Source organism: Globicephala melas, chromosome 8 (genome assembly GCF_963455315.2).
Source record: "Globicephala melas chromosome 8, mGloMel1.2, whole genome shotgun sequence".
Lineage (NCBI taxonomy): Eukaryota > Metazoa > Chordata > Mammalia > Artiodactyla > Delphinidae > Globicephala > Globicephala melas.
In genome coordinates, this window is record NC_083321.1 from 22,227,089 (window position 1) to 22,249,006 (window position 21,918).

Consider the following 21,918-nt stretch of genomic DNA (forward strand, 5'->3'; position numbering starts at 1 on the left):
AGAAAATGGAACGGCAGAGGTTACTGAGGAGGGCATGCAGCAAGCTCAGGATGGAGAGGAGAGAAGTCTCACTGAATGTGAGGGTCTGGAGGCAGCCGCCTGGGTCCAAAGCCTGTGGTCAGCAGTAACCTTTGCAAGTTAACTGTACAGTTTAGTCCCTTGTAACTGTTTCCTCAACTGGAATTTGGGGATAGTAAGGGTAGCCACTCCACAGGATTATTGCAAGGGCTAAACGAATTAATCCTTGAATGGTATGCTCCCGGGAGCATACCATTGCTCAGCAAGGCTCCCGGGAGCATACCATTGCTCAGCAAGGCTCAGCAAGTGTCACTACCACCATCATCACCACCATCATGACCATGATCACCACCACCACCATCACCACCACCACCACCATCATCACCACCACCATCACTATCATCACCACCACCACCATCACCACCACCACCATCACCACCATCACTACCACCATGATCACCATCACCACCATCACCACCACCACCACCATCACCATCACCACCACCATCACCACCACCACCACCACCACCACCATCACCACCACCACCACCACCACCACCACCACCACCACCACCACCATCACCACCACCACCATCACCACCATCACCACCACCATGATCACCACCACCACCACCACTACCACCACCATCATCACCACCAGCACCATCACCACCAGCACCATCATCACCATCACCACCACCATCACCACCACCATCACCACCATCATCACCACCATCACCACCACCACCACCATCACCATCACCACCACCATCACCACCACCACCATCATCACTACCATCACCACCACCACCATCACCACCACCACCACCATCACCACCACCACCACCATCACCATCATCACCACCATCATCACCACCATCACCACCACTACCAGCACCATCATCACCACCATCACCACCATTGTCACCACCATCATCATCACCACCGTCACCACCATCAGCCATTGAGCTAGAAAGAGAAGGAAGTGGGGACCTGAGAGTAATGGGAAGTGAATGCTTATGTGGGACTCAACCCAAAAGGGAAATGGGGCATGAAGTTCAGTCAGAAGCCAAAAGGGCAGTAATAAGGAGAAATGAGGAACCACTCACACGCTGATCTGTACTATCTCACCCCCTTTTCCTCCAGGCTGACTGGGTGAGACACCACCCCAGATGACAGGATTTCCTGTTATTATACAGACCGTCATCTCACCCCGCACCATCTTGTCAACTCAACTTCCCACTTCTGTGGGCTTGAAGGTAAACGAGGCACAGCCCAAGCTGGATCTAGCTGGTTATGAGGTACAGGGAGGACCAGATGGCAGGCAGGGCACGGAGAGGCAGAAATGATGTAGACAATCACCTTAGATGTGAGCCACAATCTCTCTTGTGCACAGGGAAAGCCCCAAGGCAGCAAAATCCCAAAGGATAATGAAACAGCTTGGAGACAGGTGCCACAGGGCTAAAGTTTAGCCAGCACGAGTGGGGACACCATATCAGTTGTGAAGTATTTCTGTGCCATTTGGCAATCAGGGGCTGCCGCAAGTACCCAGGCCTTTTGGTGGGATCTAGCCAGACGTCCTCATGGTCTAGGAACAGCAGGGGGCCTCAGGGTCCTGTGCCTGACGCTATAGCTCGTCAGTCAGTGCCTGTCCAACCTGATCATTAAATCCTCCTGAGATCACCCACCTTGCTTCTGCAATAGGACACGTTTCAAGGAGGTGGCGTCTTTTAAGCAGTAACACAGGGAAACATCCCTTTCCTCTGCTGGCCCATTCTATGGGGGCCTATCAGAGGTTGTGTGCGTAACTCAGATAAAATTCTAGGATTCTCACACCTCTCTGTTTTCTGCACCCCAGTGGGTGGCAGTGGGGACAGTGAAAAAGATGGAGAAAACCAACAAAAAGCATTTCCAGAGCTCCTAATTATGTCACATGTACACTGCCAAGCAGATGGCACAAAGCATCTTGAATTCTCCAATAGCCTCTAAGGTAGGAATTTATTTTGCAGATGAGGCGACTGTTGCTCAGAGCCTTCCCTGAGACCATACACTGGCAGATCCCAACTCAAACAGAGGCCCATCTGAACATCAGGCAGTGGTACCCCCATCCCCACAGGGGCAGGCAGGTAAGGTGAGTGAGGGAAGCAGACGGGCACAGACAGTGGGGCTGCAGCAAACCCCACTGAAGCCAGCAGCCAGGCCTCGCTCCCACTGACCAGTTCCAGATGCAGCGTTGCCCGATGCAGACTTTCCAGAGAGGCCTGGATCTTCAGGTGGGATGTCCAGATTTCCAAACACTGTGCAGGCCGACCACTTCATGGGCCAATCCCAGAGGTTTCTGATTCACTACTTCCCTTCAACTAGTCTTCCTGTCCCCAGAGATGAGTCTGTTTCTCAACTAGAGCAGACACAAGGTATCAACACACGGCCAGGCAGAGCGACCTGGGCCAAAAAGAGAAGATCTCGCCTGCAGGCCTCCCAAACGAGGGCCCTCAGAAGACGATGCCCCACTCATCTGATGAGCTGTTCATGAATCCACATCCAGGAGCATCAGGCCTAAATCTGGACAATGCCAGGCATGTGCCTCTTGCAGCCCACTTACTGTGTGTTGAGGAACATGGGAAGCTCAAGTTCAAGTCCCAGGTCAGCTACTAACTAGCTCTGCGACTCTGGGCAAGTTATTCCAGTCCTCTGTGCCTCTATTTCCTCATCTGTAAGATAGGGATACAGTGGCACCCGGCTCATAGGGGCGTGGTGAGTTTTACAAGAGTTAACACACAGAGCCCGGCACGCACTAAATAAATGTTCTGCTGACGTCTACTGTTATTACTACCGCACAGAATCTTGACTCAGCCTGGTCCCTTCTGCCAGCCTGTGGGTTCCATCCGGCCTCTCCTCTCCTCTCCTCCCCTCCCAGCTCTGCCCGCAGCTGTGGGTCCCAGTACAGTCAACAGACTCCCTCACAGAGCTGGAAGCATCTGAGGTGGCGCTCCCTTCCGGGCCTCAGACAGCCAACTGACTCAGAACCAGGACGTTTCAACTCCGACCTGTCAGAGACCGAGCTCAATTCTTGGAACCTCCTCTTTCCTTGAAAATCTCTGGGGTTTCCTTCATGACACCTCCCTCCCAACAAGAACAGAAGCAGGGTGGTTGGAGAGAGAAGGAAAATGTGAGTTTCCTGCCTCAGGCCAGCTGCAGATAACTCATCTCTGGTTTCCGGAAACCTCATCTCTGAGCATTTATTTCTGCTGAGAAAAAAAAAAAAAAAAACCAGGAAGAAGGAGGGGTGAAAGAGTATGGAGAGAGTAGTGGCAAGATCTTTATATCCTCACTTGCCCTTTCTACCTGATTCCCACCTGTTCATCCTGCAGATTTCAAAGGAGGCATGGCTTTCTCCCATATTTAATCACGTGCCCAGCCCCTCACATTCCCCAACACTCTGGGTTCTACTACCACCCCACTTAGAACATCATATGATAACTGCCTATTCAGTTCCCCACTCTCACTCTGCCGTAAGTTCCCCAAGGGCAAGAACAACCCACCTCAATGGCTGCCCCAGAACCTGGCCCCAGTACCTGGCAGAGTCCACAAATATTCACTGATTAAATGAAGAAAAGCATCAATGACCCCTCCCTCTACACGTACCCCCCCCCCACTCCCACCAGCCAACCAAAAAGTGAAAGCACTTTTCAGAAACTACTTGCGTAGGTTCTTATAAGAACCAGTACAAATAAATCATGGCTTTCTCACGCTTTCCTAACTTTCTATCATCAGTGGAATAGTTGCCGAAAGGCATGTTTAGCAAGGGCATGCTTCTGTGTCAGAGTTTGGCCACTCTTGTTCCTGGGAAAGCTCGTGAAACCCAGACCTCTAACAGAGACGTGTGCCCATTGCCAAAATGCAGCCACATTAGAATTGAGGCTGGAGAGGGGCGTTCAAAACCACATCGATGCCCCAGAGAGAATTTAAACCAAGAAGACACTCAGGTCCAGCCCACACCAGTGCAGACGGACACTCAGGGCGGGCAGAATTGAGGCTGGAGAGGGGCGTTCAAAACCACATCGATGCCCATAGAGAATTTAAACCAAGAAGACACTCAGGTCCAGCCCACACCAGGGCAGACGGACACTCAGGGCGGGCAGAACTGTAGATTGTGATGACGAGGGATTTCACTAGAATATGTCTATGCTGAGGGGTGATTTTCAATAGAAAAGATTCTGGTTTATGGTCTTCATATTGACAGACCATGAGCCCTGACTTTAATTTGGGGAAAATTGGCCACTTGATTGAGGTGTGACATTCCTGATGAATTTGTTCTTAAAAGGTCTCTGCACCTGAATAGACATTTCTCCAAAGAAGACATACAGATGGCCAAGAAGCACACGAAAAGCTGCTCAACATCACTAATTATTAGAGAAATGCAAATCAAAACTACAATGAGGTATCACCTCACACCGGTTAGAATGGGCATCATAGAAAATGTACAAGCAATAAATGCTGGAGAGGGTGTGGAGAAAAGGGAACCCTCTTGCACTGCTGGTGGGAACGTAAATTGATACAGCCACTGTGGAGAACAGTATGGAGGTTCCTTAAAAAACTAAAAATAGAATTACCATATGACCCAGCAATCCCACTACTGGGCATATACCCTGAGAAAACCATAACTCAAAAAGACACATGCACCCCAATATTCATTGCAGCACTATTTACAATAGCCAGGTCATGGAAGCAACCTAAATGCCCATCGACAGACGAATGGATAAAGAAGATGTGGTACATGTATACAATGGAATATCACTCAGCCATAAAAAGGAACGAAATTGGGTCATTTGTTGAGACGTGGATGGATCTAGAGACTGTCATACGGAGTGAAGTAAGTCAGAAAGAGAAAAACAAATATCGTGTATTAATGCATATATGTGGAACCTAGAAAAATGGTACAGATGAACCGGTTTGCAGGGCAGAAATTGAGACACAGATGTAGAGAACAAACGTATGGACATCAAGCGGGGAAAGCGGCGGGGGTTGGGGTGGGGGTGGTGTGATGAATTGGACGATTGGGATTGACATGTATACACTGATGTGGATAAAATGGATGACTAATGAGAACCTGCTGTATGAAAGAATAAATAAAATTAAATAAAAAAAAAACTAATGAGGAAATAAGTGCTAATGAGAAATGGGGTCAAGATCATGTGGAGTTAGATGACAAAAATCCTATATCCTGGCTTCTGCATCAGGAGGTAAACTGGCTCACTGTGAGCAAAAGTTGTTTTTAAATTAATATTTAAGAAAAAGCATGAAATTTCAGACTGCTAATTTTACCGTAATCACCATGCATGTTATCACAAATGTCCTTATTTTTTTAACCTGTTTAATTTATTATTTTTGTAAAAAATCTTTGAGTAAATTTGGTGATCCAGAAATATGTGCAGTTAACAGCAAAGGCGATAGTGAAGGACTCTTAGCTCCATCCATAGGGTGTGGACAATGTATCAATAGCATATTCTGTTATGTTCTTTCAACAGCTATATAAATATACCAGTGAGATTAGACCACCACTTCCAGGGTCGTGTTCAGAAGCATATCTGTTCTTGGCAATAATAATGGGTAGCGTGAGAACCACATTTCCATTGTTAGCTTGAGGAACACTATAGAAGGAATTTTCTTGTTTTCTAAAACACATAATATACACAAGCATATTGTATCCTTTAAGTTGCTAATCAATGTGGACACAAGTGCATGGAAAGGCATTATCTCTGTACCTCCAATAATTTTCATTTCAATAAAAATGTAAACTATGGCTGGACACTTTCCAGTCTTCTTTTCAAAAAAAAAAAGGTCTCCGCATCCTTCTCTTGATCTAGTAATGTGTTTTAGAAGTTGAACATCCTTAGTCCAGAGTTCTTCCTCAGAGATACCCCAAAGTCTATCTACTTAAGTTTAAACTGAAGTTCATTTTTAAGACATGGAGACACGTCTTAGAAGAAAAGATCAATTGTTTGTAACGACTGCATTTCAGAACCCAGTTATATAAAACTTACCTTCCTGGTCATCCTTCGCATTGGCTAATATTTACACAAATTCATATTTCCCAGGGAACACACTAACTCCACAGTTAGAAAGATGGCCAGGGCTGGCTGGGGTGACCCGGGAAAGCTGATTTAGGCTTTGACATTGGACTTGGATAATCCATCAAAGTTTATTACTGTTTGGCTGGAGTAGAATGAAGAACTGAGAGAGTCATTTCCTCTTGTTCTTTCCTCTGCAGAAAGGAGAAACAGCTGGCTCTCCTTGTAAGAACTTAGCCTCACCCACACTTCCAGGCCAGCACATGCTTGGAAGGGCCTGTCCTGGACCTCTCTAGTTCAAAGTCAGCTCACCTCATCCAAACAGCTAGAGAACTTTGTATACAGTACTGTTTATGGGGCAGTTCATCACACTGTCCTGTGCTCTCACGCATGGTACTCAGCCAGCATTTATCACTTTATTATTGCTCAAGTTTCATAACAGGAATAATAATGGCTAACGTGTATTCGGCACCAGATCTTATAATAATGACATTTTTAGCATTATCTCAGACCTCCCAACCACTATGATGTTCATGTCATTATTTTCCCCGTTTCATAAAAGAAAAAACAGAGATTGATAAATGAAGTAACTTGCCCATGTCACACAGCTGGCCTAATTTTGATCCCTCGTCTCTCCGAATCCAAAAGCCACTCTCTTAACAAGTTAAACTATTCTCTCGAATCTGGCAGGGATCTTCTTGCACATAGAACCGTCATAATTGATTGAAAAATGGGCTTGAGATGAATAGCCTTCTCTTCTTTGGCATCTTCTTCCCTCATCCCTACCGCCTCTGCCCCTCACCCCACCTGGTCGGGCCTCAACGCTGGCCAGTTTGCCATTGTGTTCTGCGAACAGGTCTTTTCACAGAAAAAAGAGAGTGAAGAAGAACCAAAACCTGTCTATTTAAATGTAACCAGAGAGTAGTATGTCTGTTTTGGTGTTTTAATTACTGAAATAAAGGCAGCTGTGTTTATTCCCATGTTGGCTCTTGCAGACGTGGGTTCACTTTATTTTACTTGGGACGACCAGGTCATACATATGCCTGGGGTGTGTTTCATGTTCTCAGTGATACTCTGAGTGTCTGTGCTGGGAAAGCCCATCTCTGTTCTAACCACCATCCTAAAGAAGGACAGAGGGCAGACGGTCCAGGACATGGTCATCGAAGCTCTGGCTTTTGACAGCTTTGAGTTGTTCACATCCAGGCAATTACTTTCAAACCCCAACCATATGTGTTTCTCACTAGCCTGAAAATTGCTCCAAACATAGAGAGGAACATCCAACAGCCCCCACTAAACCCAATACTGGAAAGGAGTGTTGGAGGAGTGATGTGATCCTTGGAGGAATGTTAAGAATCACAGCACATGGTACAGATGGAGTCCCAGAGGCCTTGGGAAAGGAACAAAGGCAGAAAGAAAGATCAAGACCATTGGCTTAACACTTCTTCCAGCCTAGAACCTCTCTCTCTGACACTACGATACAGTGCAAAGAGCACAGATTCCACTGGGGACTGAATTGTGTCCCCTCACCCCCCAAATTCATATGTTGAAGCCCTACACCCACAATGTGACACTATTTGGAGGTGGGGCCTTTGGGAAGTAATTAGGTTCTGATGAGGTCATGACGGTAGGACCCTCAACACTCATGTTGGGATTAGCATCCTTATAAGAAGGGACACCAGAGAGCTTGCTCTCTCCCCATCGTGTACACAAAGAGGCCGTGCGAGGACACAGCAAGATGGCAGCCAGGAAGAGAGTTCTCACCAGGAACCCAATCTGCCAGCACCTCGACCTTGGACTTCCCAGTTTCCAGAACAGTGAGAAATAAACATCTATCGTTTAAGCCTCCCAGTCTATAGTTACAAAAGCCATTCGGCAGCCTGAGCAAACTAACATAGGTGCCTACGTCAGACAGGGGTTCACATCCTGACTCTATCGTTCATAGCTGCGTGACCTTGGACGAGCTATTTTGTTTCTCTTGCCCATCATTTTGCCGATAAGCTATGCACTGAGAACAATGATTGTCTCTCGGGGCTGTGAGGAGGGCTGCATATGATGTATGTGAAAGGTGCCTGGCACTTTTCCTGGCACCTCCATCCACGTCAGTTCCCTTCTCCCCCACTTGGGTGTCCTTAGCGCTAGAATCTGGGACACGACACCCCATCAGAGATGCCGCCCCATGTATGCTATGGCCGATCTCATAAATGGGCAGCCCGTTGGTCAACTTCAGCCCACAGATGTGTTTTGTTTGGCCTGTACCAATGTTTGGGGACATTTGGATTACTTATCAACTTTTAAAAGACAAAATTTCACATAAAAATCTCAATTTCTGGTTCTTCTTGAGAAATAAGATGGTATGTCACTGGACCTGCATTGTTCTGGGCAGGGGGGATCCCCTTAGACAGAGGGTGAGCTCTCACCTCCACTCTCCAGGCCGGCTTCACCCACTTAGACCTGCTGGCTACCTGTGGGCTTCTGAGTGAGCAGCCCGGGGTTAACAGGGCTGTTGAAATCTAGCGTGGCCCGTATTTTTCCTAGCTGCCCACAAAGGTTTTAAGTACAATTTCAGGATCAGTCCCCTGATGTGAGGAACAATTAGCACGTTCCTGAGTCACCGTTTTATTTATTTATACATCTATTGTGAGCTAAGGAACGTTCACGGAAAAGACCGAGATCTTAGTTCTTGGAGTAAAATTCAGCTCTTGCAAGCTGGGGGGTTGGCCGACCCAACTTTGCCCTTGTCACTCAACATCTCAGGGCCTCAGTTTCCTCCTCTGTAAAAGGAGGGCTTGGGTGAGATGATCTCTATTGTCTCTTTCCATATTTGTGTAATTATTAGGTGAAATTCAAGTGCCTGGCTAGAAATTTAACACAACTCTGTTTGCTTCCAAGCTCTAAACGTTTTAATGAAAGCAGAGCTCTTAAAACACCTCACTGACCCTTAACACAGGTCTTAACTAAATGTAAACAAGACCTGAATAATGGCCTTTTTTAATGTTCTGCCCATTCCAGGGTTAGGTCTTCACCCTTGATGTTCTGCACTTAACACACCCAAGAGGAATGAACACCAGGGCATTAAAAGACCTGATGTTCAACCTCCTGTCCCAGGAGACCTCGGGGCTCTGGGCCCTGCTTGCCTCTCTGCCCGCATTTCACCAAAACACAAACCCAACCGCACCACCACCCAACCTCCAGTACTCTGCGCACGTGGGCCTTCTTTCAGTTCCTTGCTCGTTGCTACCACTGGACCTTTGCACGTGCAGTTGCCCCCACCTGGAGCCCTCTTCATCTAGTTAATTCCCACCGATCCTTCAGATGACAGCACAAGTATCACATCACCATTCCTGGCCTCCTTGGCAAGATCAAGTCCTACTAACATACACTTTCATCACATCAGCTGTGTTGTAGTAGCTGTCACAGGTGCATAATATTACATTTTACATGTGTGATCAGTTGACTAATGATTATCTCCTCAACTGAACATCAATTCCAGGAGAGCAGGGGCCACATCTGTCTTTCCTCATTGTTGTGTTTCCAGTGCCTGGCTAATAGGGAGGCACTCATATATTTGATGAATGAAAGAACAAGTAGTGGACACTACTGGGAAGATTCTCAAAGACATTAAACTCCTCAAGGACCATGTCTTATTGAGGGTTTCATCACCAAAACCTAACAGCAATGACAGTAACGATGATGAGAAGAGCCCCAAGTACCGAATACTTGGTGTGTTCCAACCCTGTTCTTACAGACTATTTATGTAGTAACTCAATAACTCACAAGAATCTCGTGCACTGGAAGTAGGTGCATTTCCTATCTCTGTTTCACAGAAGAGGAAACCAAGGCACAAAGAAGTTGGCGAGCTACTTAGTAAAAGGAAGGACAGTAATAAAATCCCAAGCCGTCTGCTACCAACTGCTAGGCCACCCTGGCCTAATATGGCACCTAAGAATCAAGCAGGGCACAAGAAATGTTTACAGAATAAACGGCAGCTACCAGATGTCAGCCCTCTACCCCTGCACCCCAGTGACCCAAACATACATTACATACATGGACAAATGGACGAGCCCTCTCTGGAGCAGAAGTCTAGACAGATAAGGGCCTCAGAACTTAACAGTTACAAGAGTCTCATTAAAGCCAACAGAAGCAGCAATAGGAACCAAGCAGAAAGCAGAACTTAAGGTAAAGCTCCTGGGGGTGGGGTAGCTCCTTCCACCCCAGCTCAGGCCCACGGTGGGAGGGTCCCGGCCTGGCCAGCCACATACCTGATGTTTTCGTTCAGTGTGTAGAGCTCATTGCTTTGCAAGCCGCCCCCTTTAAAGACATTGATCACGGCAGTCTGGACGCTGCAGGGAAATAGAAGCGACCCCTGGTGAGTGGATCTGTCTCCCCGGGGCCGTTTCCTCAAGCAGCTCAGAGCTGAAGGTGGGTGGAAGGGCCGGGAAGCCTGTGGCACAAACACGGCCATGTTTTCTGTCCCTGGAATCCGTCACTTCCATCTGAGGGTCCTTGGAGAGGAAGGGAGACTGAGGCCAGGAGGACCCAAAAGTAGGCCCTCACCCCCGCCCCCGCACTTTCTCGCAGGCTGGCAGCCCTGCTGGGGGGCGGCCTTAATGAAGGGCAGGCAGTGGGATCTACTCTCAGGAAACTGCGTGGCCACCGCCGCTGGGCCTGAAAGAATCCCCAGTGGCAGTAACTGCACGTAGGAGACGACTCAGGTCTGGGGTCCTTTCACTCAGGAGACCTGTCTTCACAGGGCAGCCTGGAGACCCAGGGCCAATAGGAAAGGATAATTCCTTGCCTTTTTAAAATGTTTAATTTAAAAAAAAATTCAAATATGGATTTTAATTGTCCTTGCCTTTTAATAGTACCCTCTGGGAAGAACTCCAGAGGGGCTGGCCTCACTTCCCCGGCCACTCCCACTCCTGCCACGGTCTAGGCAGAAGGGTTAATCCGTTGAGGGGCCCAGGTAAGTCTTGACTCCACGTTCTCTGGACCCCAGCCCAACATTTCAGCAAGGAGCTGATCACAAGCTTGTCTTTACCAAAGGTTCTAGGCCTTTTTCAATGGACAAGCCTCCATTTAACATCAAAACATTTCGGACACCTCCTCCCTCCCCATCATAAGGGTTGGGCATTCATTGAAAAAATCCATAATAATCCAAACGGCAAAGAATTCCATAATGCTTTAAAATAGTGATGCATTGATTTATCCAAAAAGGAACCACACAGATTTGAAAAACAGCTCAGAGAAGGGCGAGACATACAACGGATTCAGTCTCTACTCAGTGCTGGGTGCACAATAGTTCAGCTGAACGCCTTACAAAGGCTAAGTGTCTCCTCTCCCAGCCACCTGTGGCTCCCAGGTATGGATCACCCCTGCTTTACGCTGCTTAGTTAGCTTTCCACAGATACTGTCTTAGCTCTCCGAAGGGGTAACAGGTGACTTGAGGTTACTTATATGTTCCCACCCCCGGGTCCTCTTACAATTGGCACGTGACTAATGGGCATGAACGGTAACTGTAAGTTCTGATCCAACTGTCCCGGGCTGGTTAACTGACTCTGAGAGCCCAGAGGCCCCCAGTGGTCTGCTTTCCCTCTACTAAAACAAGGAAACCTGGGGAGAGGGAGGGGGAGAGGGACAAATTAGGAGTATGGGATTCACAAACTCCTACACATAAAATAAATAAGCAACAAGGATTTACTGTATAGCACAGGGAACGATATTCAATATCTTGGAATAACCTATAATGGAACACAATCAGAAAAAAGAAAACTGAATCCCTATGCAGTGCACCTGAAACTAACACAACATTGGAAATCAACTATACTTCAATAAAAAAAGAAAAAAATATTTTTTAACAAAGGAAAGCGAATGGATACAGTTGCCGTAGGGAAAGCACTCTCTTCATCAATCAACCCTACACTCACGACCTTCTGGAGCTGAGGTATCAGGAGATGCTGAAGCTCAGCCAGCCCCTGGCCCTGCTCTGGTGCTGGCAGCGCCCCTGTGCCCGCCCGTGCCTCCTGTACCTGTTCCAGGCCGAGTTGGAGCTCAGCTGCAGAGCCTGGCGGGCTGCCTGGAAGCGGGGCAGGTCGCTGAGCGCCGGGGAGCTCATGAAGCGTGGTCTGGGCCTGCGGAAAGAGCCCATCTTGGGGAACTCGACAGGCAGGCTGGGGGCGAAGCCGCGGGTCATAAGTCCAGGTGAGGGGACGGCTTCTCCTCTGGACCTGAAGGTTCCGACTGCCCACCCAGAGGGCTTCTCCCAGGACTGCTTTCTGGCCCTCAGGCTTTCTCAAAACCGCAACGTGAGCCAACACCTGAAAAGAGAGGGCAGCTTTTGTTGAAAACGCCTAGGCTGAGCAGACCCCAACTTGGAGGAAGCTGGCTGGGGCTTCCTGGCCAAACTATCCTAAAAACAATTCCAGGACCCCACGGCACTATCTATACCCTGCAGGGTCCCATTCACAAGTGTTTACAGGCCTCTTGTTAGTTTTGGTCACTTCCCAAAATGGGAAGCCAGCGACAGTGGGTTGAGGCCAGTGCTACAGAAAAGTGATTTCTAAGCTGTACTTGACTTGGTTCCCATGCACGCTCATCAGAGTTTGGGTGCTGGCTGGGTTTCTGTAGACCCCACGATGCTGCACGTTAAGAGATGGCTTTTTAAAAAACAGAGAACACAAGAGTTCTTTGTCCTGGCACTGAAGACTGTCCATGACATGCCCTGACCACGGCAGCCCATGTGTATTGCTCAGTATTTCCCAAAGTGTCAGTGCCTCTTCACTCAGGCTCATCTCCTCACTCTCTCTTACCTGCTGTTCATTCATTCATTCCATCAGAACATATTTATTGGTTACTATTTATTAACCATGTGAGCTGTGGGGCATCCAAAGATTTCTAAGACCTAGTCCCTGCCTTCCAGAGGCTCATGAGGAAGATGACTGGTCATGTATTTGTTCACACAATAAATATTTATTGAGCACCTACTATGCTCCAGGCACTCAGGTACTGGGGATACAATGGTGGCCCTGGAGAATGTGGTCCCTGCCCCATGGAGCTTACAACTGGCAGGCAATGCTCCATGCCAGGCTGACTCCCTCCCAGGCTTTTGATTGTATCTACCGTTTCCCTTGCCCAGAACCCCCTCCCTCTTCCTCTCTGCTTGTCTAAATCTAACTTACCCTGAAGGGTTGGGTTCAAGGATACTGTCTCCTGGAAACCTTTGAGGCTCCATGGTTAATGGCAGTGACTTTGAGTGAATCTGGGTTTGAGTCTTAACAAGGCCACTCCCAAGCTGTGTGACTTTTGAGCTCATTAAGTCTGAGAGTCCACACCTGTTAGCACTGCCAACTTCCCAGGACTGATGAGAGAGGAAATGAGATGGTGTGACATGCCCAGCAGAACAGCAGACCCAAGGCTCTCAAGCATCAGCTGTTTCTGTTCAGACTCATCTCCTTCTTTCCTCGGCACTTTGAACCTGTCCTTTCAGTCTTTTCATCTTTAGCGAGCCTCAAGTCCAAACTGACGACTTAAAGTGAGTTTTGAAACTGGTCAGAGTGAAGGACAGAAGGAAACCACCAAGGTCATAGTTACTTTTTCCTTCCAAGGCTTTAAGGTTTAGCCCAGAAGTATTCTCACTGGCACCTCTCTCACCAGCTTACTCTGCTATGATCCCGAAAACAATGCTGAAAGAAAAAGACATTCCAGCCATAAATGCCAACTTTCAGGTTGGCAGGAGGGGTAGGTTCTGCAGGTCCAACTGCAGCGTCAGAAGAAGGAGGAACTGAGGTGCCTACTTCTAATGAAACACGCTGCTCTGGTCAGAAGGGGAGTGAGGCTGCTAGATGGGCACGGAGGCCGTCCATCCAGAGGGTGTGGGCGGTGCTAGCACTGTGGCACAGTGACAGTGAACTTGTAAAACCAAGAGCCAAAAAAGGAATGACTCCGCCCACCTCTTACAGTTTTTTAAAGGAAAGCAGACTTGTGTCCCATTTTCTTTTACAATCTCCTGCCCTTCGACCCATTCTCAGACTGAGCAAATAGTGACTAAACTTTACCAGTAAATGCTGGGGAAGTTGTAACAAGCCCGCTCAGTTTCAGAGGGTCTCAATACTTCCCCAAGTGCCCCTGCAAGGTGGAAAGATCTGTGCAAATCAGTGAGTGAGGCAAAGAAGTAACACAACCACAGAAGCCCCTTCAGAAGCCTGAAACTAGCCGGCTTTGGGATTTGATTTGCCCGGTAAAGGTCACACTATTAAGAGAGGCTCTGTTTCACTGCCCTTCTTTAAATGGGCCTGTTAAGTGCAATTCATCTGTGTAATTACGGGCTATTAACTCCTTTTATGAGCATCCTAAACTCCAGGTGATGCAGTTGCCTCCCACTCAGGGGCACTTGTACGGGGAAGCAGAAAGGTGAGCAGAACGGATCGATCAGGGGTTCAGCTTCCGGCTTCCTGTTGAAACACCACTTCTCCAGGAGGCTGGGCGACACTGAGGGTCCCAGGGTGGGCTCCGGTCCCCACCCTGGCCCCGCCCGACTTCTCAGCTAACGCCTCCCACCAGGCCGCCTGCTCCAAGCCGTGTGTGCATCCTGCAAGACGCATGGGCAGACCCATGCACACACGTGACCTTTTTAACTAAGGGTAATTTTCAGCCAAAGGGATGATGACCACAGCCTCCTCGGCCTTGCATTAGCCCCACAGTAACACACAACAAGCAGCACCTCTGACTCATTCGTCGCCGGCAAAACCTGCCACCCTCAGATACAGACAATGCAAAGCTGTCTGGGTCTCAACAATTCTCACTTCTGGACGGAGCCAAGAGGACTCCCCAGAGCACGCAGAGGAAGCTGCTGGGCGTGCTGACAAGAGCAGTCTAAAGGGAAAAGCTGACACACCCTGCATCCACCTGCTACGGCGCTGGCTCCTCGGACATCGGTTTGTCCTGACCTAAATAGGACAAATCAGAAAGTGACAAGACGGATGGGGCTTTGGGGTGAAGCCAGTCCAGGCCCCCATTTACAGGTGACGAAAGTGAGGCCCAGGGCTTCTCTGGCGGCGCAGTGGTTGAGAGTCCGCCTGCCGATGCAGGGGACATGGGTTCGTGCCCCGGTCCGGGAAGATCCCACGTGCCGCGGAGCGGCTAGGCCTGTGAGCCATGGCCGCTGAGCCTGCGCGTCCGGAGCCTGTGCTCCGCAACGGGAGAGGCCACAACGGTGAGAGGACCCCGTACTGCAAAAAAAAAAAAAAAAGAAAAAGTGAGGCCCAGAGGAGCAGGGAAACGTCCAATGTGTCTGAGGGAGGAGAGAGCCAGGACTGGCTAGAACTCAGGTTCCCTGACTCCCACCTAAGCCATTTGTAAACTCCTTGAAGATGGGCATCGGGACTTACTCATCTCTGTTACCTCAAGCCTAAGCACAGTGCTCAAGATAAAAATGAAGAAAAGGACAGCAGCTAATAAGGCACCACTGCCTGCCTGACATGATGACAAGCACTGTCACAGTAGGGAAACTTACTCAGCAGGGAAACCCTGGCATCAGTGCTCATTCTGCCACCCACTGACTGTATGAGGCAGAAAAACTGGCCCCCAAAGATATAGTCACTTTTTAGTTCTTAGAACCTGTGAGTATTACCTCGGGTGGCAAAAGATGTGATTAGGTCAAGGATCTTGAGAGAAGGAGCTTAGCCTGGATTATCCAGGTGGGCCCATAAATACAATGACGTATCCTGATAAAAGGGATGCAGGAGATGGGAGACAGAAGAGGAGGAGACACAGATATACACAGAGAAGGTATGAAGATGGAGTCAGAGACTGGAGAGATTCAGCCACAAGCCACCTGTGTGACCTTGGCAAGTTTCTTGACCTCTCTGAGGCTCCATTTCCCCCTGCAAGAGATGAGCTTGCTAGCATGACAACCTCAGGGTTGAAGGAGGATAAAGTGAGTACATATTTGTAAAGCACTTAGATAGAACAGCGCATGGCAAAGAGCAAATGCTTCATAAGTGCTTGTCAAATAAATAAAATAACTTGTTGTTACTTCTAAATCTCCAAGCAATGACAGCAGTAGACACAGAGCAACACTTCCTCTAGCTTATGGCGACCTCACAAACATCTGGAAAATACTCCACTTGGGAGCAGGCCAGGCCTCTGAGCTCCCATGGTGGTCACAGTGCATCAGGGTCTTTGGTAACTCACGATGTTATTTATTGAGGCATGATGACTCTCAACTCCTTTCCTGCAGCGTTCTTTCTGGGCTGCAGCGGGGGTGGGTGTTGGTCACAGAGTGAAGCAAGCTAAGAATTACCAGCCCTTTGGCCCAGCAGTTCCACTTCTAAGAATGCACCCTACAGACATGGTCACGTGTCCCCAAAGACTGGCAGATGTGCTCATTCTTTGCAGTAACGAAAAACTGGAAACTACCAAAATATCCACCCAAAGGGGAAAGGTTAAATCAAGTATGGTACCCCCTAAATGGAAGAGTTAACATACCATTAAAATTAATGCGAATGCCTGTAGTTCTGAAGGAGCAGTGGTCACTAGAAGCTTTGGAATCAGACAAACCCTGGCATCAATGCTCATTCTGCCACTCACTGACTGTATGAGGCAGAAAAACTGGCCCCCAAAGATATGTCACATTTTAGTTCTTAGAACCTGTGAATATTACCTCGGGTGGCAAAAGATGGGATTAGGTCAAGGATCTTGAGAGAAGGAGCTTAGCCTGGATTATCCAGGTGGGCCCATAAATACAACGACATGTAACCTGATAAAAGGGATGCAGGAGATGGGAGACAGAAGAGGAGGAGACACAGATACACACAGAGAAGGTATGAAGATGGAGTCAGAGACTGGAGAGATTCAGCCACAAGCCAAGGAATGCTGGCAGCCACCAGAGGAAGCTGAGAGAGGAAAGAAATAGATTCTCCCAATGCAGCTCGAAGTTGGTATACTGTGAAAAAAAGAAAAAGAGATTCACCCCTAGAGCCTCCGGAAGGAGTGTGACCCGTGACACATTGATTCTGGACTTTTGACTCCAGAACTGTGAGAGAATACATTTCTGATGTTCTAAGGCACCACGGTTGTGGGAATTTGCTATTGCAACCAACAGAAAGAGAAGATACTCACTCTGTGTCCCTGAACCACTCTAAACTGCAGTCTCTACCTCTAAAACACGGGAACTTGGAGAGTTGTGGTGCCGATGAGAAAGATTATCTACGAGGTGCTTGGCAGGGTTCCTGGAACTATGCAGGTGCTACCACAGGTGCAGTGGCGGTTCAGAGCAAAGGGGCCAGAGCCAGGCCCCATGTCACCACTTCCAGCCAAGGCAGGCGATTTAGGATTGGTGGGGGTCTGGATGAGATGATTCAAGTAAGGCTGAAAATAGTCTTGGTGCAGCAGCAAGTGCTTGATATATGCTACCTATTGTTTATTTTTATTACTGCCACCATCACTGCTGTATTAGCCTGCTCAGTCTGCTGTAACCAAATACCACAGATGGGATGGTTAAAGCAACAGAAATTTATTTTCTTGCAGTTCAGGAGATACAAGTTCAAGATCAAGGTGTCAGCAAGGTCGGTTTCTCCTGAGGCCTCTCTCCTTGGCTTGCAGATGGCCACCTTCTCCCTGTGTCCTCACGTGGCCTTTCCTCTGTGTACATGCATCCCCTGGTGTCTCTCTGTGTGTCCGAATCTTCTCTTCTTATGAGGACACCAGTCAGCTTGGCTTAGGGCCCACCCGAACAAGCTCATTTTAACTCAGTCACCTCTGTAAAGGCCCTATCTCCAAATACAGTCACATTCGAAGGTACTAGGCGCTAGGTCTCAACATATGAATTTGGGGGGGGACACACTTCAGCTACAACCCCCACCATCATCATTGTCACCGCCACAAAACCTTCTTTGCCTAAAGTCTCTGAGTTACAGAAGCCACAGTGTCTCAGTAGATATTCCCTTGTGAAGGACGGATGAGGTTACTAACATTTAGAAAAATGTGCTTCTAAGATGGTTTAAGGGGTTAAGTTTTGGGTGCTGGAAGCGTTCACTTCAGTAATCTGGAAAGCCGGGGTCCTGTGTCCATGATGCGTGAGGCAGTTAGAGGGTTACTGGGTGCTGCCACTGGTCTTGCTCTCCCAGGCTCACTGCACAGGGGTCTCTTTGGAAACCTCTGCACTCACGATCCAGAATGTGTTTCTTGGAGAAAAAGAATGTGGTTTCTTGCCTTCTCCTCCCAGCTTCCAGGGCCAGGGCACGGAGAGGGGTGGCAGCTTTCGGGCCGGGCCAGTAGGCAGAAGAAGGTGGTACACTCAGTGGAAAATGCAAATGAATTCTACTAAGGCTCCAGCCCTCGACTCTGAAAAGGGAAGTAGGACCATGGCACAACTTAAAATAAAGAAGTGGGTGGCTTACAATGACTCTGAGGCTTCCAGGAAAAAGCCATTCTGAGTGTAAATAACAAAGAAGTCAAAGAAAACTGGGTACTCAGTCTGATGTGGCCGCCCAGAAAATGGAAAACGAGGAGAAACCAGTTCCCAGGGAAACCAGACAGAGAGCCCATCTGACACGTCCCCCCACCCCCGCCCCCAGGAGACCCTGCAGGCAGGAAGCCCAGTGTGGAGCTCCTTCCCTGGGACACAAACACAGAAATGAAGAGGCAACGTCCTTAAGCTGCGTCAGGATTTAGATACTATCATTCAACTTCACCCATCCATTCTCTAACTGGCCAGAGAGATCTTTATAATGATGAGAGCGGAGAATGATAGCACGTTCGCTGAGGGCGAAGTAAGGTGCAGGTACTTGACATGTATGATTTCGGTGTTTCTAAAATAAATTTAGGGGATCTTGACCAAAATCCTTTAATGATATAGATTAGAACAGAAAATATCAGCGTGCACTGCATTTGGGAGAAACGTGTATATTACACGTGTACTCGTACTGAGTCTAAATGTACCAGTATTTCCTACTGTCTGTAACATTCAAAATGTTTGGAAAGCCCTGTGTGCCATCGCCATCCCCATCTTACAGAGAAGGAAATGGAGGTGCTGCTTAGGACAAGAACCCGACAGCCCAGTGCCTGTGATGCTTATGGCTGATGTTGCTTCAATGACTTCAAAGGCTCCCCACAGGTCTTAGAATAAATCCCCAAACCCCAATCTCACACTCTCACCTCCCTTCACTCTGCATGCCAGCTCATTGACTTTCCTTCATTTCCCCTAATACCACCCACTCTTTCCTGCCCCAGGACCTTTGCACATGCTGTACCCTCTGTGTGAAATACTTCCCACTCACTTCTCCAGGCTCAAACCTGTACACCCTTTATTGTCTAAACTTCCTTTGCTGAGAAAGGCCCTCCTCCCCCTCCCCCATGATCAGGTCACATCACCCCATAGAGCACCCTCCTCCCCTCCTTTGTTGTCATATCACAATCTACCTCAATAAATCACTACAGAATTGTTTCTTATTGTTTTTATGAGGTCCATAAGGTCAGGGACTATGTCTATCTTGTTCTCAAGTGCATCCCCAGAGCTTGGTATAGTGCAGGAATTCCACAGATATTTGATAAAAGAGCAAATGAACCAGCCCCCTGAGAGGTACTATTGCTGGGAGACACAGAAACTATAAGCAAGTGTCAGCTGAGGATACCGGCACCTCAAATTACATACAGCTTTACTGTATGAAAACATCCTGGTATTGAAATCTGACAAACGTGGGTTCAAATCCAGCCTCTACAATTTATTAACTGGGTGACCTGGATAAATGGCTCAACCTCTCTGAATCTCAGTTTCCTCATCTGTCAAATGACTGTGATACTTACCTCGATGTTGTTAACATTAAATGAGACAGCCCAGACCATGGCCTGGCCCACAGTAGGGGTCCCCCAAATTGTAGCTAGTATTAAAATTTGTATAGAACACTGCTCTTCACGAAGCCCTCATAGGTCCCAAAAGGTGACACCCAGCCATGGTGTGGGGCAACAGGCACTCTCACGCCCTGCTGGAGGGACAGCAGTCTGGGGCAGCTGCTATGGAGGGAAATTTGACAAGGTCTACCAAAATAACAACGGCTGTACCCTCACACACAGCAAGTCTACTCCCAGTAATGTTATTCCAGGCATGTCAAGTGGCTTATGGAACCAGCCTTTACTACAGCCTTCTTCATAACAGCAATGGGTGGGGAAGACCCTAAATGCTCAGCAACAGAGGACTGACTATGTCAACTATGGGATCCCATACTCTGGAATCTAAGAAAGAAGGGGAGAGACAGGGACGCTCTCCAGGGGACACTCTGAGTGAAGCGTGTTGAAAAGCTAAACATAGAATCATTTGTATATTAGGCCCGCATCTACATAAAAAACATGAAAAAGAGTATTTGCATATTTTTGCATGAGCATAAAGTATCTCTGAAAGGACAAACCAGGAACTGGTAACAGAGGTTTTCCCCAGGAAAGGAGCTGGGTGGTAGGGATACAGAGGGCAACACTTTTCTCTATAAACCCTTTTGTACCTTTTGAATTTTGAAACATGAAGATGTATTACTTATTCAAATAAATAAGTAAAAACAACAGTGACCGCCTCCTACTTCCCTCCCTCCTCCAAAAGTAAAAATCAGTAGAGCTTATATGATTTGTTCAAAGTCACTCAGCTATCGGGGGCAGTCAGGATTCAAGCCTGGCTCCTGTTCCCCAGCGCAGTCCTCTATCCATAACTATCCATTCACTCATTCATTCAACGCAAATTTATTTATTCAGCACACTTACGCTATAAAAGGAGCTGCCTTGTTAGGGATACGTGGGCCAGAAAATAAACCCTGGTAAGAAAAGAAGATGAAAGGAAGAACCAATTTCTTTCTGTCTTTGCATCATGCATCACAAACAAGCCCAAAGGGCTGAGCCTGGCACATCCCAGAGAGTGGGCAGGACCAACCCAGGCTAAAGGAGCCAGCCATTGCTCAATCCAATCTGGTTTTTGCCATCTCAGTATAAAAGCCCAGCAGTCCCAGATCTGAACTTTCGAAGAGAAGCCCCAAATCCAGACTTTTTAAAATGTTGAAATCACTTGATATGTAAGTTTGGCAACTAATTCACCAGGCCGACTAACACTTTGGGGGCCTCACATATAGGTTGGTGACCTTTATTTTATCCCATCGTAGCTATGACCACCAAACCTTCGCACACCTTTTACCCAGAGCCTAACGGGGGTGTAACGTAAGCCAGCACTTACCCAGCCACTGCGGCCTTGGGTAAGTCACTTCCCTTCCCTAAATCTAGTGACTTCTCAGCTAGTTAAGAGTTTGGCTTTGCTGATGGCCATGATAACCTCTCAGCATCACCAGCCATGCATTCAGTCCCTACCCTGTAAGCCACACAAAAACGGGTGCCTTTGACAGACTTGGAGGGGGATCAGACCCTGACACAGTGCATACACAGAACCAGCCCTCAGCCAATGTATCAGCTCCTACCTGCCACATCATCTAGTTGACCAGCCTCTTTAACCAGCCAGTTCTCTCTCTTATCTCACTCTTACCCCATCATCAATTCCTCGGTAGAGCCACAAGCAACCCCCCACCCCCATATCACATACACACCGAGGTATACTCTTCACCAAGGAGAGCCAGCAGCACCTGGGATTTCACTGAAAGAAACACACACCAAACAGAACCCTCTAAGCCGACCTAGGAAACCAGATTTGAACTACCCAGCCTCCGCCCATGGGATGGAAGCCAAGTCAGAGGTAGGTTTTTAAGAGCAGTGGGACCATTTTGCAAATCAATTGCCTACCGTGCCGATTTTGCTATTGGTGTTGCTCCTAAGAATATACTAACCATCATCAGAGGCTGGTCATGAC

At 48.0% G+C, this 21,918-nt stretch overlaps 1 protein-coding gene across 6 annotated transcripts in view; it reads right to left on the reverse strand.

Moving 5' to 3' along the window:
• PRR5L (proline rich 5 like) overlaps positions 1 to 21,918 on the reverse strand; it is a 144,536-nt gene that overhangs the window by 41,484 nt on the left and 81,134 nt on the right. For 4 of the 6 annotated variants that reach the window (XM_060303351.2, XM_060303353.2, XM_060303352.2 and 1 more), the window contains 2 exons: positions 12,116 to 12,403; positions 10,349 to 10,429 (listed from right to left, as the gene is read on the reverse strand). In XM_060303351.2, coding sequence (XP_060159334.1) covers positions 10,349 to 10,429; positions 12,116 to 12,279 — 245 coding nt within the window. In that variant the 5' untranslated portion in view covers positions 12,280 to 12,403. Of the gene's footprint in view, positions 1 to 10,348; positions 10,430 to 12,115; positions 12,404 to 13,264; positions 13,290 to 13,417; positions 13,545 to 21,918 lie in introns of those variants that run through there. The other 2 variants (XM_060303354.2, XM_030864680.3) reach the window with 2 other exon arrangements.